Below are 15,207 nucleotides of genomic sequence, written 5' to 3'. Positions count from 1 at the left end.
TTTAAGTTTGCATAAAATGCGTAGCCATAAACATTTTAAATTAAACTTTTCTATTCTGTTTATAGCAGATACCTAAATACCTATTTTGACAAGTTGTGGAAACCTGCTCTTGGCCCTTTGTCACGACCTGGTGCGTTCAGTGCAAGTTCTGAGGTTTGGTTTTGTTTGGTTTGTTTATTTACAGGAAGAAGTAACACTTTCAGGCTGCCACACACTTCCTCCCCCCAGGAATCCTGTTTGGCAGTCAATAACTACAGAGTTGGTTGGTGGCAGATTTTTATTGATAATGTTTATGATTTCAGGGGACAGATCTCCAGGAGAGGACTGGGAGAGAGAAGAGCTGTGGCTGCAAGATGCCCCTCAAAAATACTTGGATCACAGACTGGCTATATTTCCTCATGGTGAAACCCAAATTCTCCAGCTAGTGCTTGATGCATTGGAGAAACAATGCATATACAAAAGTCAAGGGACTGGATGGAGCAACAGGAAGGTGCATGTGGTACATGAATGCAAAGCTGAAAAAATCTGCATACTATTTCAACCCCCAGTTTTTGTTTTGGCTTACATTAACTTCTATCTAGAAATTATTCTAAGAAATTCTAAAGCATTATGCGGGATTTGGGAGCACATAAAGATAACTGTCCCTTCTGGTCATAAAGTTTATAAATATCAACAGTTCCTAGAGAAGTTTTTCCTATTTTTTTTTTAATGTTCCAAATTTGAAATACATTTTCCCTAATCAAGTACAGCATTTTTACAATCCGTTAGAAAATGATCCCAAAAAGAAAACGTTCAAATCTACTTTTAAGATATTTTAACTAGCAATTGTTAGTTAAACTGTGGTAACTCATAATTCCAAGTCTGAATTGTGTCTGCTTTTTTCTTCTGTCCTTGAGGAAGAAGTTTCAATGAACTGGGAACAAAACAAGATGTTTTGGTAAGGATTCTTCAGCAAAACTTGAGTGGCATCTAGGGGTGTCCACTATTGTCCCCAGGGAAGTGCAGGCATGCATGAAGAGCTGGCATGTTGATGTGAACTCTCCCATTTCTCTAGAAACCATTACACACCTGAGCTTGTTAAAGGTGCTCACACAAAGGAACCAGAAAGTCCAGCCAGCCTTTATATATTCATAGAATCATAGAATGGTTTGGGTAAAAGACCATCTAGTTCCAACCCCCCTGCCATGGGCAGGGACACCCTCCACTAGACCAGGTTGCCCAAAGCCCCATCCAACCTGGCCTTGAACACTGCCAGGGATGGGGCCTCCACAGCTTCTCTGGGCAACCTGTTCCAGTGCCTCACCACACTAATCTAAATCAATCCTCCTTCAGCTTGAACCCATTACCCCTTGTCCTGTCACTACACTCCCTGATTAACAGTCCTTCACCACCTTTCCTGTAAGGCCCCTTCAGGTACTGGAGGGCTGTTATAAGGTCTCCTCGCAGCCTTCTCTTCTCCAGGCTGAACAACCCCAACTCTCTCAGCCTGTCCTCTGCCTGAAGCAGTTGTGTAGCTCTGCACAGAAACTACCACAAGAATGAGACTTCCCTAAGCATCCCTAAGCAAAGATTAACAGAAAAATGGTGAAACTAAGCAAAAATTTGCTTCCCTAAGCAAAGATTAACAGACGGTAAAACACAGTGAAAATGCCAAAACATAGGCAACACCAGAACAGCAACTTTGTCTTCTTAAATAGGCAAACACAGCATATAAATAGCTATTACAAAACCAGAAATTTGCCTGGCAGTCCACTTAAATACATGTCCTAGAGCTTTTCTACCTTGTGACTCGACTTTCAAAGTAGAGAGTAGCTTTCTTCTTTTTTTCACTACATTCATTTAGATCCCATCAGCTGCTACATGTTAATGTGCTCCACAGGTTTCATTCCTGTAGTTCATAAGGGTACTGAAAACATCCAAGGCACGGCAAGGAATCCTTCAACCTTGTATCCTTGGATCAGTTCTTAGCTACAACAACATCTGCACATCCTGTGCATATTATATTGAAGGATAAAAATAATTTAAGTCATTCAGCCTTGTCATTTTCTATAATCATTACATGATTAAAAAGACGATGGGATATGCAAAAAGGTGGAATTTTACAAATAACATAGGAGAAAATTCCCTTCAAGGCAACGTTCTCACCTAAAAAATCTTTGTTCTCTGTAGAGGTAAAACTCATTATCTGTTCAAATCAGAGTTGATTCAAGTTATGCTGGTTTTGGTACTAAATCAGCTGGAGTTCAACTCCAGTCAGCTGGAGTTTACTAATGTAAAACAAGCCAAATCTGGAGCCAAAAATTCAGATGTGTTCACCTTCAGCATTAATTCTTTAATCAGAGGAAAGGGGCTTGCAGCATTGACCCAGTAAACTAAATCTTTTCTCCTTCTTTTTCTCCATTCTCTTAATCCTGCCTTTTATTGAGCTTGTTTGCAGTCATAAATGTAATAATTAATTAATGTTAATGGCAATGAAGAATAAAACTAGTATTCCTTACGGCACACTTCGGCTAATTATATTGTTAAGGTATTTAAACCTCCCAGTAATGTAACAGTATTACTTTCATTACTAATGTCAAATTATATAAAAAGAAACACAATTAAAACCTTTTTAGCACTCAATTCTGATATCTTCCTCAGAAGTGTAAGTAGGATTCACTGACAGTGTAAGAATTGGTAGTCATAAAATCTAACAGGGGAAAATAACACCTATCCCATCTCTGTCTTCTGCTTCCAAAACCACACATTGATTTTGCTGGAACAACCGACAGTACAACGTCATGAACGCCTTTACACCCTGCCAGGAATCTCCTGGAATAATTAAACGCAACAAAATACATGTTACCATGGAATGAAAAAGGCCCAAATCAAACAGAGGTTGAGGTAACAGCAAAAGAGTTGACCAACTGTTCATCACCAGTGACTAGATATTTTTAAAGAAACTCAGTAGCAGTGATAGTGATCCTGGGACAACCTCGTCACATCCTGAGGGAACACTTCATGGTGTTATTATTCCTACTTGTCAACTTCTGCTTCACACATTCCTCCAGTCTGAATCAAGATCTACTAAGAATATAGTAGATACTGACTGAATGATCCACTACTTCAATATCTCTAAAACTCTCCCCGGGGTTACTGAAAATAAAATATTGTTTCTCTGCTAGCTCCTACGCGTGCTGATACATTCCAGCTAAGCACAGCAACACACAGAGAGCCTCGGGATGCTTCAGGTATTCTCTAAACCAGGAGCTGCAAGGGCTTAACAAGGTCACGTAGACACTCCTGAACAATTTGACAAACTCTCCCAGCCCAGCAAGTTTGGATCATTCTTCCCTCAGAGTCACTCAAAAGGTATACTTATTTTCTTCTGGAAAGCATGCAAAAAACTCTTAGTCAGCCTCCAAAACCCCAAACAACTGCCTTAAAATTTTTTGTCTGTTTAAAAATAAGAAATCTGGGGTGGTACTCTTTGCTGTCTCAGGTTTTAGCCCATAGGGAATTAAACAAGATCCATGCTTTCATACATTTGCCATGTTCTGGAAAGTTGTTGCCTTTAACTGAAAAATGTGGGGTTTTTTTCCCCTGAAACTTTCTGCTCCGGATCTGTACCTTCCAGAAAAAAAAAGGACTATGACAATATCTGACAAAAAATTCCCATCATACCACATCAGATTCAAAATAAGGTAGTCAGTACCTAAATAACCTAGTGATCATGTATATCCTTATCTCTAGCAGGAAGAATTAAGCAAAGATACCTATTTTCTGACGAGACCTAGAGTTTACTAGGGTGATGCAGATTGGTACCCCATGATCTGTTCTGGCTTTAGCTGGAGAGTTCCCACACACATCAATACCTCCTGCTGCCTATAGTAACCTATAGGACAGAAGTCTCAGATTCAACGGGTCGTATTAGATACCATGCTGCTCAGAATAGTGGACAGGCCTTGCAAACATCTCTAGGATCACATGCAACTACACAGCAGGATGATCTCATGACAAGATAAAAATTACTGTAAAGCGCAGAATAGCAGCAGTGTTTTAAACATGGTCTCACATCAATTTGTACCAGCAACACAGTGGAACTTAACAGCAATGTTTTATTGCCTTAAGGCATGCAGTTCACCTTAAGACCTCTGAGTGCTGTGTATTTGTTTTACAAAAAAACATGCTGCATGGCTTCAGAAGTCTGTTATTTTGGCATCATCAATATCACTTTCTGTCTCGCACTCTGAAGTCTGTCTAGTGAATGAGACACATCGTCTTGATACACTGCCATGGGTTTTTTTCACTGCTGTCAAGTGGTTGGACACGAGGCATGGCCCGTGGCCTCTCTTTTTCCCTCTGGAGGTGCCAGATGAAATGTCAGCTTTAAAACTAAACAAGCAGTAGTACTTGAGGCAGCAGCAAGGACAGAGGAAGCATAAGGCTGATAGATGACAACGCTGAGGACAAACTAGACAGTGAGACAAAAACAACCCTTCAAAACACTCTTCTGTAAATACTGAGCCAACAATTTTTTCAAAGCTGAAGGAGAAACAGGTGACCACAGAGATATGAGAAAAGCAGAACAGAACAGGTGTTTAGAGGGGAGGCTAGTAACAAGATCAGCTTATTAGGTAATCCATGGATCTCACAGCTCTGATCTGCGCACGTGTTACTGCAGGAACTTCAGTGTTACTGTAGGGTTTGAAGTTGTCACCCACCAGCTCACCTGCAGTAACTGCCAGGCAGCTGCAGAGGACAACACGCTGACTTAGCTCTGAGCCACAGGGCTAACGCAACCTGCAGGGCTTCGCGTTTGCAATTACCACAGATCAGCCACTGCAAATTCTCTGTAACTTGCATGTCTAAGTCACGACAGGCTAACTACACTGTGGTCTACAGCCATAGGTACCACCCCTGTAATATGACAAAATAATTGCAGTAATAGTACAAACCACCACGATGCCACAAAATGTTTTCTTAATACAATGGGTGCAGACTTGAGTCACATGTCAGCACAAAGACAGTAATTACATTATCACAAAACATTCTTTAGGGAGGTCTATAAAAGCTGTTCCACTATTCACTATACCCAGTGCACATGACAAAAGATGGAAAAATGTATTCGGTTTGTGTGGCAAGGTTTTGATAGCAGGGGGGCTACAGGGGTGGCTTCTGTGAGAAGCTGCTAGAAGCTTCCCCCATGTCCAACAGAGCCAATGCCAGCCAGCTCCAAGACAGACCCACCGCTGGCCAAGGCCGAGCCTGTCAGTGATGGTGCTAGTGCTTCTGGGGTAACAGAGTTCAGAAGGGGGGAAAAAAAACCCAAAAACCAACACCACCAGGAGAAATTGCAGCTAGAGACAGAAGTGAGAAGATGTGAGAGGAACAACTCTGCAGACACCAAGGTCAGTGCAGAAGGAGGGGCAGGAGGTGCTCCAGGCGCTGGAGCAGAGATTCCCCTGCAGCCCCTGGAGAAGACCATGGTGAGGCAGGCTGTCCCCCTGCAGCTCATGGAGGAAGGATGACGGTGGAGCAGATATCCATCTGTAGCCCATGGAGGACCCCACACCAGAGCAGCTGGAGGCACCTGAAGGAGGCTGTGACCCCGTGGGAAACCCGTGTTGGAGCAGGCTCCTGGCAGGACCTGTGGCCCCATGGAGAGAGGAGCCCACGCCAGAGCAGGTTTGCTGACAGGACTTGTGACCCCGTGGGGGACCCACGCTGGAGCAGTCTGTTCCTGAAGGTCTGCACCCCGTGGGAGAGACCCACGCTGGAGCAGTTGGTGAAGAACTGCAGCCCATGGGAAGGACTCATGTTGGAGAAGTCCATGGAGGACTGTCTCCCGTGAGAGGGACCCCACACTGGAGCAGGGGCAGAGTGTGAGGAGTCCTCCCCCTGAGGAGGAAGGAGAGGCAGAGACACCATGTGATGAACTGACCACAACCCCCATTCCCCGTCCCCCTGTGCCGCTGAGGGGGAGGAGGGAGAGAAATGAGGAGTGAAGTTGGGCCTGGGATGAAGGGAGGGGCAGGGGGAGGTGTTTTAAGATTTGGGTTTATATCTCATTACCCTACTCTGATTTGCTTGGTTACAGATTCAATTAATTTTTCCCCAAATCAAGTCTGTTTTACCCGTGACAGTACCAGGTGAGTGATCTCTCCCTGCCCTTATCTCGACCCAGGAGCCTTTCATTATATTTCCTCTCCCCTGCCCAGCTGAGGAGGGCAGTGACAGAGCGGCTTTGGGGGGCACCTGGCCTCCAGCCTGGGTCAGCCCACCACAAAAAATCACATTAGGAACCTTTACATGGGAAAAATCACAACTAATTGTCAATTAAGTAACTACCTCTAAGGTAGTGAGATATATATATATCTTTACAATGAATGAAGAGAAAAAGGCATGCTTGGGGCCTTGCTCGTCTTATCCTAAACTAGACACATAAACAGGTCAGAGGTCTGCAGAGGGAGCCAGGTGAAAGTATCTGCTACACAGGCACCTGAGAGCACGTTACAGCAGTAACAGTGCCCGTGTGTCTCCGTTTTCTGTGATGATCATGAAAGCTAAGCACAGTACAGTTACACCACCATGACACAGATGAGAAATGAAAGAGCTCAGATTTGTACTGGAGATTTATCTAAAGGATGCCACTGCCTACCTAATGGGAGGGGATGTTGTGCCTTTATCCAAATCTGCTTCTCAGAAGGGTAGGTTTTCAGCTGCTCTAAGCCATTTGATTTCAATGGAGCAAGAAATACATCACTTAGGGGTCTGGATTGCTGTTTGGTTTGCAAAGGTCTCAGAGCTACCGTTTCTGAGGTTTCTTCCACTCTTACCTACTTTTTCTGTCCGATGTTTTTCATTATTCAAATCATTGCTTTAAAAAGAAAATAAGAGTATTGCCTGAAAATCTACTAAATATCTTCTCCTATGCAAAAAATTATTTCTAAAGTGACTGCCTTTTTCAGAAGCCGCATCTTGCAGCTTCTTCTATTGGATATCTAAAATGATATGTAGTGGGATATTACCAATAAATGACTTTCCATTAACAGCAGCTTCTCATTAGAAGCTGATAATTCTATTACCCCTTATCTTTCCTCTTGACATGCAGTTGCTTTCCCAACCTACAAAACGAAGTCACTAAGGCCACGAGGTATTCTATTAAATTTTTAGAATATAAGACTCAGTACCAGAGATTTGACCCAAAACATAACTTGTAGAATTGGTTTGCCAGCAATGTGTATCCCCCATCAAGTCCTTAAAGCTAATGGCAGGAAATTGTTCCTTCACCACATCTCCCAGGTGCAGGCAGCAGAAGCTGAAGCCAGTGAGAGGAGAAATGTCTCAAACTAACCGGTTCTTCTCTGCACTTCACAACCTATCTGCACTCTTCTTGCATCCTTTTAAATTTAGGCTTGTAATTGAGTTCTCCGAAATAAATTGTTAACTCTCTTTGGTGTCAGGCATAAACTGTCAGGAATGTGAAAATACGATACAAAAGAGAATTTTAATAAATAGGATAAATGCTGAGAGAATAGGTCGTGAGCAGAGCTCAAATGACAGTATGTCGCATAAAAACTCCTCCAGCCCAATATCCTGTCTGTAGAAGCGGCCATTAAAGCACGCTTAAGAAAGATTATAAGGAACATGGCAAATATAATAATCCTTCCTCAAACAGTCAGCGGATTAGAGACCATTAATTGTCACAGGGCTTAAGGGACCAAGTGAGAACAGGGCTCCGTGGTACAGATGTGGCATAAAGAGTTGGGTAAACTGCCTGCTTCTCGACAGCACATTCGACCCCGGGGAGAGATAGCCCTGTTAGCAAAACTAATACAACAAATGGTCTCTGTTATGTGACAGTGTCCTGAATCTCATACAGTCCTACCTCTCAGTGGAGAATACAGATACTGAGTTGGGAGAATAACATTTAAATGCTAATAGAGAGCAATTCATGCCACAGAGACAATCAGAAAACTTCAAAGATGCCACTTATTTTGGAAAACTCATTTAGCTACTATTTCTCCACCTCACTTGTCCCAATCACCTAGTGTCCTCTCCCAGGTAGGAATGAAGCTTAACAACAAAAGAGCCATCATACTGGGGCAGACCAGAAGCTAATTAGGCCCATAATCTGCCTCTGTCTGGCCAACATCCTATACTTCAAGCAAGAACAGAAAATCAGAGTGATTGTGGAGCACAGGTGCATATGGCATTGCCCTCCCAATCTTTGCCTATTAAAGTTTCAGCAACTTCCACAGCCAAGTATGCAGCCAGACCAACAAGTTCAACAGATATTCATGGACTTATTCTCCCTGAATTGGTCTAATCCCTTTTAGGGTGACAAGCTCATTTGATTCAGTTCCACAAACACACAAGCCGATACAAATTAACATGGAAAACATTTCTTCATGAGAAATGAACAAGATGGTGTTGTGTATTTGTCTTCCTTACAAGGAAATGCTATGCTACAGAAGAAGAAAGCCAGCCGCCAAGGAATAACGACAACTATCACTTGAGTATACAACTGTCACAGGGAGCAGCAAATTACCATTCTCCTCCGCGGGGAATCCTGGCTTACACCCCTGGTCTGGAGGACATTCAGGGAGCAATGGAAGAGCATGGAAGAACATGAAAGCAACCTGTAATCTCAATGTACCATAGGCGTTAATTAACCTGGCAGCCATCCAAACTGCTGGCATAAAAAACCGCTTATCTGGGAGCTGCACATTTCAGCATTTCTGCAGACCCTACTCCGCACACAGGCACGGCACTGCACAGGGGCAGCAGGGTACCGAAAAACAAGAAAAAAGAGGCAAAAACGGAGGAACACTGAACATTACTGCATTGCAATCATAAGATCTGTTAGTAGCTGGAAAAACATGTTATTTGAAGAAAAGTAGATCTGAATAAAGCAGAGGCTGCATCAGGAATGTAATAAAAACAACTCTGGGAGAACAAGCATGAACAATCTCTAGTGAGAATACACCACAATCAAGGTACAATCATGCTGAAGCCAGAAAGGGGTAACAGTTCAAGTAAAGGTATTTGTCTCGGAAAAGGAATTGTTTTTCTACATACCTGTCCAGTCTCCTACTACTTTAAGGTGGACCCCAAACGTTGCTTTGGTATCTGTAGGGCACTAAAAATATTAAATATATTAAGGACTACTTCTGAGTAACAAGAAAATAACAAAATGCATTCAAAGTACAGTTGTTAAGACAGAATCCAGTGTAAATAGGTCATTCCTGAGCAGCCGTATCAGCAGCTATACCCTTTAAAAAGCAAGTCTAGCATCAGTTCAGGAAGCCAAGCATAGCTAGTCTCCACGCAGCCTTAACCCTTTCTTCTGGTCGCAGAGTAGTTTGGAATGGGCTTCTCTGGGAGTGTGGTTTGGAACAGCCACTTCACTAAGCATTACTCAGCAATGATACCAACTGGAGATACAACAGTACAGAAATACTCCCTCTACTATTGACAGTTCTCAGTCAAAATCAGGAACTGCCCCATCAGTTCTATATCAAGGCATTGAATAGACTTCTGGTTCTTGAATGTCAGGGCAGACGTTTTCAAGCTGATCATTCTCACACAAGTGACGCTTTCTTCTAAATGCAATCTGAGATTTTGCTGCACTTCAGAGAGCTTAGAGTTTGCAGAGGAAAAACACTAGATTGCGTGGCCTATCATAAAAATCACTTTGCAGCCACCATTCTCTCTCTCTGCACCTATGCCCTTACCTCAGGTCTGTTTACTTGTGACTATCAACACAGGAACGGTATTATTTACAGTCTTATCCACACCATGGTATCTAAAAACCTCCAAGCAAGCCATGTTAAAGGTCTAAGGAGCCCCCTCAGTTTCATTCCTTGTTAGCTACAGGGAGATTTCAAATGCACTGTCTGGACAGCTTTTGCAGGTACACCAAATGATTTCACACTTAAACAAGACAACTATTCCTCAAGAAAAGATTCTTCACTTCCCTTCTATAAATCACTGTCATTGGTTTATTTATGATAGAAAATATTACTACTGAGTTTTGATGCCTTTCTTAGAACCTGTTAACGATTGATCCAAGCTCCATCATGAGTCCAACACCCAACAGATGACACTCCTGTCTCTCTACTGCTACAGACAAATATGAGTTCTGAGGAGAGGGCTTAAATTCAAGGAACGCATCTATATTATAAATAAAAGAGGCCCAGATAGTGAATCCAAGCACCAAATACTCAAACATCCACCACACTTGTGAGGACACTTCTTGGCTCTGTTCTGGACCATTGCCATTAGCGTTCCCAAGATAACCTGTTGTGGAGGGGAAACCACTGGCCTCAGGGCTGAGGATCAGTTCCTATCCGTTCCTTATTTAGCAGTAGACACAGATAAAAGTATTCTCTACATCTTGGCAAACCTAGAACAGGGAATACAATGTTCTGGCTAATCATTCCATTTTCCTAAAGGGGAAGAGCATTCTTGTTAAGAGTACTGATTACTAGACAGACTCACATTTAAATCACTGTCATCTTTCAAGTTTTCCTATAAAAATTTGGTACAGAAACTTAGAATTATTTCAGCAAGTCTTAGCCTTCAAACAAATGGCATCAAGGGAGGGATGCAGTCAAACCTCACACAATGAGGCCAGTATTTGCTGTAGCTAGCTGCAATGTCTTCCAAAAAAAATATCAAAAACAATTCTCCATATAAAAGTAGGTAAGCAGCCTCTTGGCCAGAAAAGATGCTTATTGGCCGCAAAAAGATCTGTTCTCCTGGGAGCTTCTGTAAGAGCCTTTAGCAGAGTTCATTTTTCAGTCTGGGCTGTCCCAGGCCTCTCTGTTTCACAGGAGGTTGTGTGATTTTCTTAGTCCAACTATACACAGTCCCAGTTCAGCACATCTTCTATAAAATTGTCTGTCATTCCCTCCTTCCATTAAAGTTAACGGCAGATACCACTTGTCTCCAGCCAGAATAAGTTCAAACCTGTTATCCTTTACATTACCCTTGTGACCATCTCCTTTCTGCACTACTTTGAAAAATTATCCAATAAAAAAGAGATTTATTTCTCTTTAGACTTTAGTAAGCCTATTTTGATACCTATAACTGGTATGAGAGTTCCTCAGAGAGTTCTGGAAAAATCTTTTTGTGCTGCCAAATCTTACCAGAAGAAATATGCCCATCATCTGGGCTACACGGAGTGAATTTCCCCCAGTTCAAGAGAGAGAAAGATTGTGGATGGTCCAGCAAAGGGCCACCAACATGATGAGAGGAATGCAGAACCTGACATACAAAGAGAGGTCAAAAAGGGAATTTGCTTGTGTAATCCACAGAAGAGAAGGCTCAGGGAGATCACTATCTGCCTAAAAAAAAGTTATAGAGAAGATGAAGGTGCTCTCTTCACCACCATGCATGGTGACAGGACAAGAGAGGCACAAGTTACTTTAGGGGAAATTTCTTCTGAATATAAGAAAAATATTCTTCACCATGGAACAGATAGCCAGAGAAATAGTGCAATTTCTCTTGCTAATTCAGCTTCACAGCTCCCCGGATAACCTCATCTGTGGCCTTTGCTCCAGAAGGCTGAACCAGACAATCTCCAGACGCCTCTTCTGACGTAAGACTTTCCTATGGATCTGTAATTTTAACTTTGGAAATTGTATTTATGTTTTTACTGCACAGAACACTTATTTTACCTCTCTCATCTCTGTAAACACAATTAAGTTTCTAAATCGTGGCTTCTTCCAGACTGTTAGGGAATATATTCTAGGAGCTTAAGAAAATATTCAAAGACAGTTTTTCAGAAGTTTAATCATGAAAGTGGGTAAACTTTCCCATGTTATTAACAGATCACTGGGCATGTGTCATGAAGTGCAATGAAAATATTCTTTAACCTTCCTCATGAAATCACAGAATCGTAGGACAGCTGAGAATAGAAAGCGCCTCTGGAGACTGGCTACTTCAACCCTACTGCTCAAGCAGGGTCTGCAAGAGCAGGTGGCCCAGGACAGTGTCCAGATGTACTTTGAATGGCTCCAAGGATGGAGACTCCACAGCCTCTCTGGGCAACCTGTGCCACCCTCACAGAAAAAGTGATTTTTTTTTTTTTTCTTATGTTCAGATGGAACCTCCTATATTTCAATTTATGTTGTCCTGTCACTGGGTGCCACTGAGAAAAGTCTGGCTCTGTTTTCTTCACTCCTCCATCATACGACAGATGACAGCCTCTCCTCATATGACAGATGCTCCAGTTCCTTAATCATCTTCATGGCCCTTTGTGCTCAAATATGACAATGTGCCCATGTCTCTGTCTCTCTTGTACTGGGGAGCCCAGAATGGGACACAGAGCTCCAGATGTATCTCACCAGTACTGAGCAAAAGAAAAAGGTCACCTTCCTTGACCTGTTGGCAATGCTCTGCCTAATACAACTCAGGAGACTGTTGGCCCCCTTTGCTGCAATGGCACATTGCTGGCTCATGGTCAACTTGGTGTCCACCAGGATACCCTGGTCATTCTCTGCTGAGCTGCTTTCCAGCCAGTCAGTTCCCGTCATGCACTAGCACCTGGGGTTATTGCTCATCAGAGACAGGATTCGGCAATTCCCTCTCATGATCTTCATGAGGTTACTGTCAGCCCATTTTTCCAGTTTCTAAAGGTCCCTCAAATGGCAGCACAATCACCTAGTGTATCAACCACTCTTCCCAGCTTTGTATCACTTGCAAACCAGTACTGACCCCTGAGGTACACCACTACTGACTGGGCTCCAGCTGGTCTTTGTGCTACTGATCACAGTCCTTTCAGCCCAGGAGTTCAGCCAGTTTTCCACCTACCTCCCTGCCTATTCATCTACTCCGCACTTCATCAACTCTGTATGAGGGTTCTATGAAAAACAGCATCAAAAATCTTGTGAATTATGATGCTCTTGTCCATTTTACATATCTACGTCTCTGATCACCTATTCTACTTTTAATTTGCCATTATCTCATCTTTAAAACACTGCACAGCTAAACACTCTTTCAAGATCCTTCTTATATTCAGCTCATACTCACATTTAAACTGACATCTATTTATGTTCTATGAAGATAAGCACCAGCTGAAGCACCCTCTTGAATTGGAAATCAAGAGAATAAGCACATGAGCCTTGGTCAAATAAAGGCATATCACAGTGGCCTCAGCAATGCATGATGTCCTCTCTGCAGCTTGTGAAAAAAAACAACTAAAACTGGTTTTCAAATGTGTTTTGGCAAATAGTATTTGGATTTCCTCCTGCTCCTTTTAATTTAGGAGCCCTAAGAAAAAATCTGGTGATTATTAACTGTACTGTGGCAAGAGCTGCCTGCAGCCCCTTGTTTTTTCCCTATTGCCCAGTACACTGCCCAAGGGAAAATTGTAAAGATTAGCCAATCTTAAAATAAGAAAAAAAAAATAAAATACTTTCTCTTAGTTCCTTTTCCTTAAATAAACAATGTTTTCCAAACAGGTAAATCACTAACTTGAATAGTTTGTAATGAGAAGGGGCATTAGACACTGTTAAAGAAAAGGTCACAAGTGGTAAGTTTTTCAGCAGTTCCTTCCACATTTTGAAGAGTTAAATGAACTCCGTTTGCCACATTCATTTGATTAAAATGCTATGGTACAGAAATTATCTGTGGCAGATATGTTAATCTTATTCTAACCTCAAGCTATCTATACCTTTAAAAAGCGTACAGGTAGGAACATCTACGCTAATCAGGTTATCTGCCAGCATTTGGCCATCCTCCAAAACCAAATGAAAAACAAAGGAATTCTGTTAAATTTAATAGACCTGTGCAGATTTACACCCCCGGAGAAACCAAACTATGTTCTTAGCATTGGAAAGTTGGTAGATTTCTTCAGAGCTATTAATCACTTGTGAGCAAGTTTACAATGCCTATTTTTATTTTATTTTTGTATGTATTTTCACATTCAAAGCAGTGAGAATAGTATTTTATATGCAGATAAAACTTTTGGAATACAGATTATTCTAAATCTTGATGAAAAAACACCTTTCAATATAGTTTTTTTTTTTTTTTCAAGCTAACTTGAAATAAAAATGCAAATTATCTCTTGGGGAATTTGCAACAATCCCTGGAGAAATTTACGCTTATAAACCACCAAATTAATTACACTCACCAGTAGCTGTAGCTCTACTATTTATCTCTATGCTGAGATAAAATATAGATGATAATTTTTAATAATCTTAATAATTTATTTAATGTTTAATGCACTACTAGATTAATACATACATGAAATGTATTTTATTTATCAGTTTTACATTGTGAACACGATTCTCAGTTGTCTTCTATGCCTTGCTTTTATATGAACACCAAGTGAGTGAACTGTTAGATCATAGTGGTAACGCTTTACGCCTGCTTTATATTGGTATAAAAAATCTACTGAAGGCAATGAGCAGTGGAGAAATCTGTGAGTATGAGCGCACAACATATAGCAAATGAAAACTATGTTATCAGCATCTGTGTTTGCAGCAAAAAATACCCCAAATATTTAACATCATTAGTATCTATTCCCAGTCAATAATCCTGCCCTGAACAAGAAACAGGACAAATCCTATTAAAGTAATTTTAATGGTATTAAATTCTGCTGAAATACTATAAAACACTCTTTTTAGACCTTGGGGTGCAGCGATTCAAGGTGAGTCAACAGCAGCAAACTAGCAAGAAAATCGATTATTAATTTCAGTTAATTCCTGAAAAGTTTCCAGTTCTTCTGTACATCTCTATCATAAGAATTGCAAGACTCTTTAGAGAGATGTTAGGTTTTGATTACGTCACTGTCTCGGAAGCGGTGATGCATACACCAGCATAAAACTGCAGAATATCTATTACCAGAAAAAAGGAGATGAAAGGGATGCCCAAGCTATTTATTCCCATGTGGCTCTGCAAATAAAGCTCCTTACAAATTCCGGGGGAAATACCGCTCCCAAGCTGATGCACCACAGTGAACACCAACTTCTGTGTTAGGTGGCCTGAATAGTGCCCAAAGGTGCACAGAAAATCTGTGCCACAGCTGGAAGAACAAAGCGAAACCTCATCTTAGCCTGATTTTCGGGAACTAAAAAGCTCATTGCGGTTTGTTTAAATAAAGGGAAACTCCTTCAAAGAAGGCTTTCACTTTTGGGAAAAAAGCCACAGTATGATCCTAATATGGATTTGCAGATATCCTGGCAGGGACTGTAAACACCGCTGAGCCCCTGCTCT

General features: G+C 41.6%; 1 protein-coding gene across 3 annotated transcripts in view; it reads right to left on the bottom strand.

The window, feature by feature from the left end:
• NOX4 (NADPH oxidase 4) overlaps positions 1-15,207 on the bottom strand; it is a 110,809-nt gene that overhangs the window by 53,765 nt on the left and 41,837 nt on the right. For all 3 annotated transcript variants that reach the window (XM_075742490.1, XM_075742492.1, XM_075742493.1), the window contains one exon: positions 9,064-9,124. In XM_075742490.1, coding sequence (XP_075598605.1) covers positions 9,064-9,124 — 61 coding nt within the window. The remainder of the gene's footprint in view (positions 1-9,063; positions 9,125-15,207) is intronic.

The sequence above is a fragment of the Balearica regulorum genome, chromosome 1, assembly GCF_011004875.1.
Source record: "Balearica regulorum gibbericeps isolate bBalReg1 chromosome 1, bBalReg1.pri, whole genome shotgun sequence".
Lineage (NCBI taxonomy): Eukaryota > Metazoa > Chordata > Aves > Gruiformes > Gruidae > Balearica > Balearica regulorum.
This window is presented reverse-complemented; position numbering and strand designations above follow the sequence as displayed.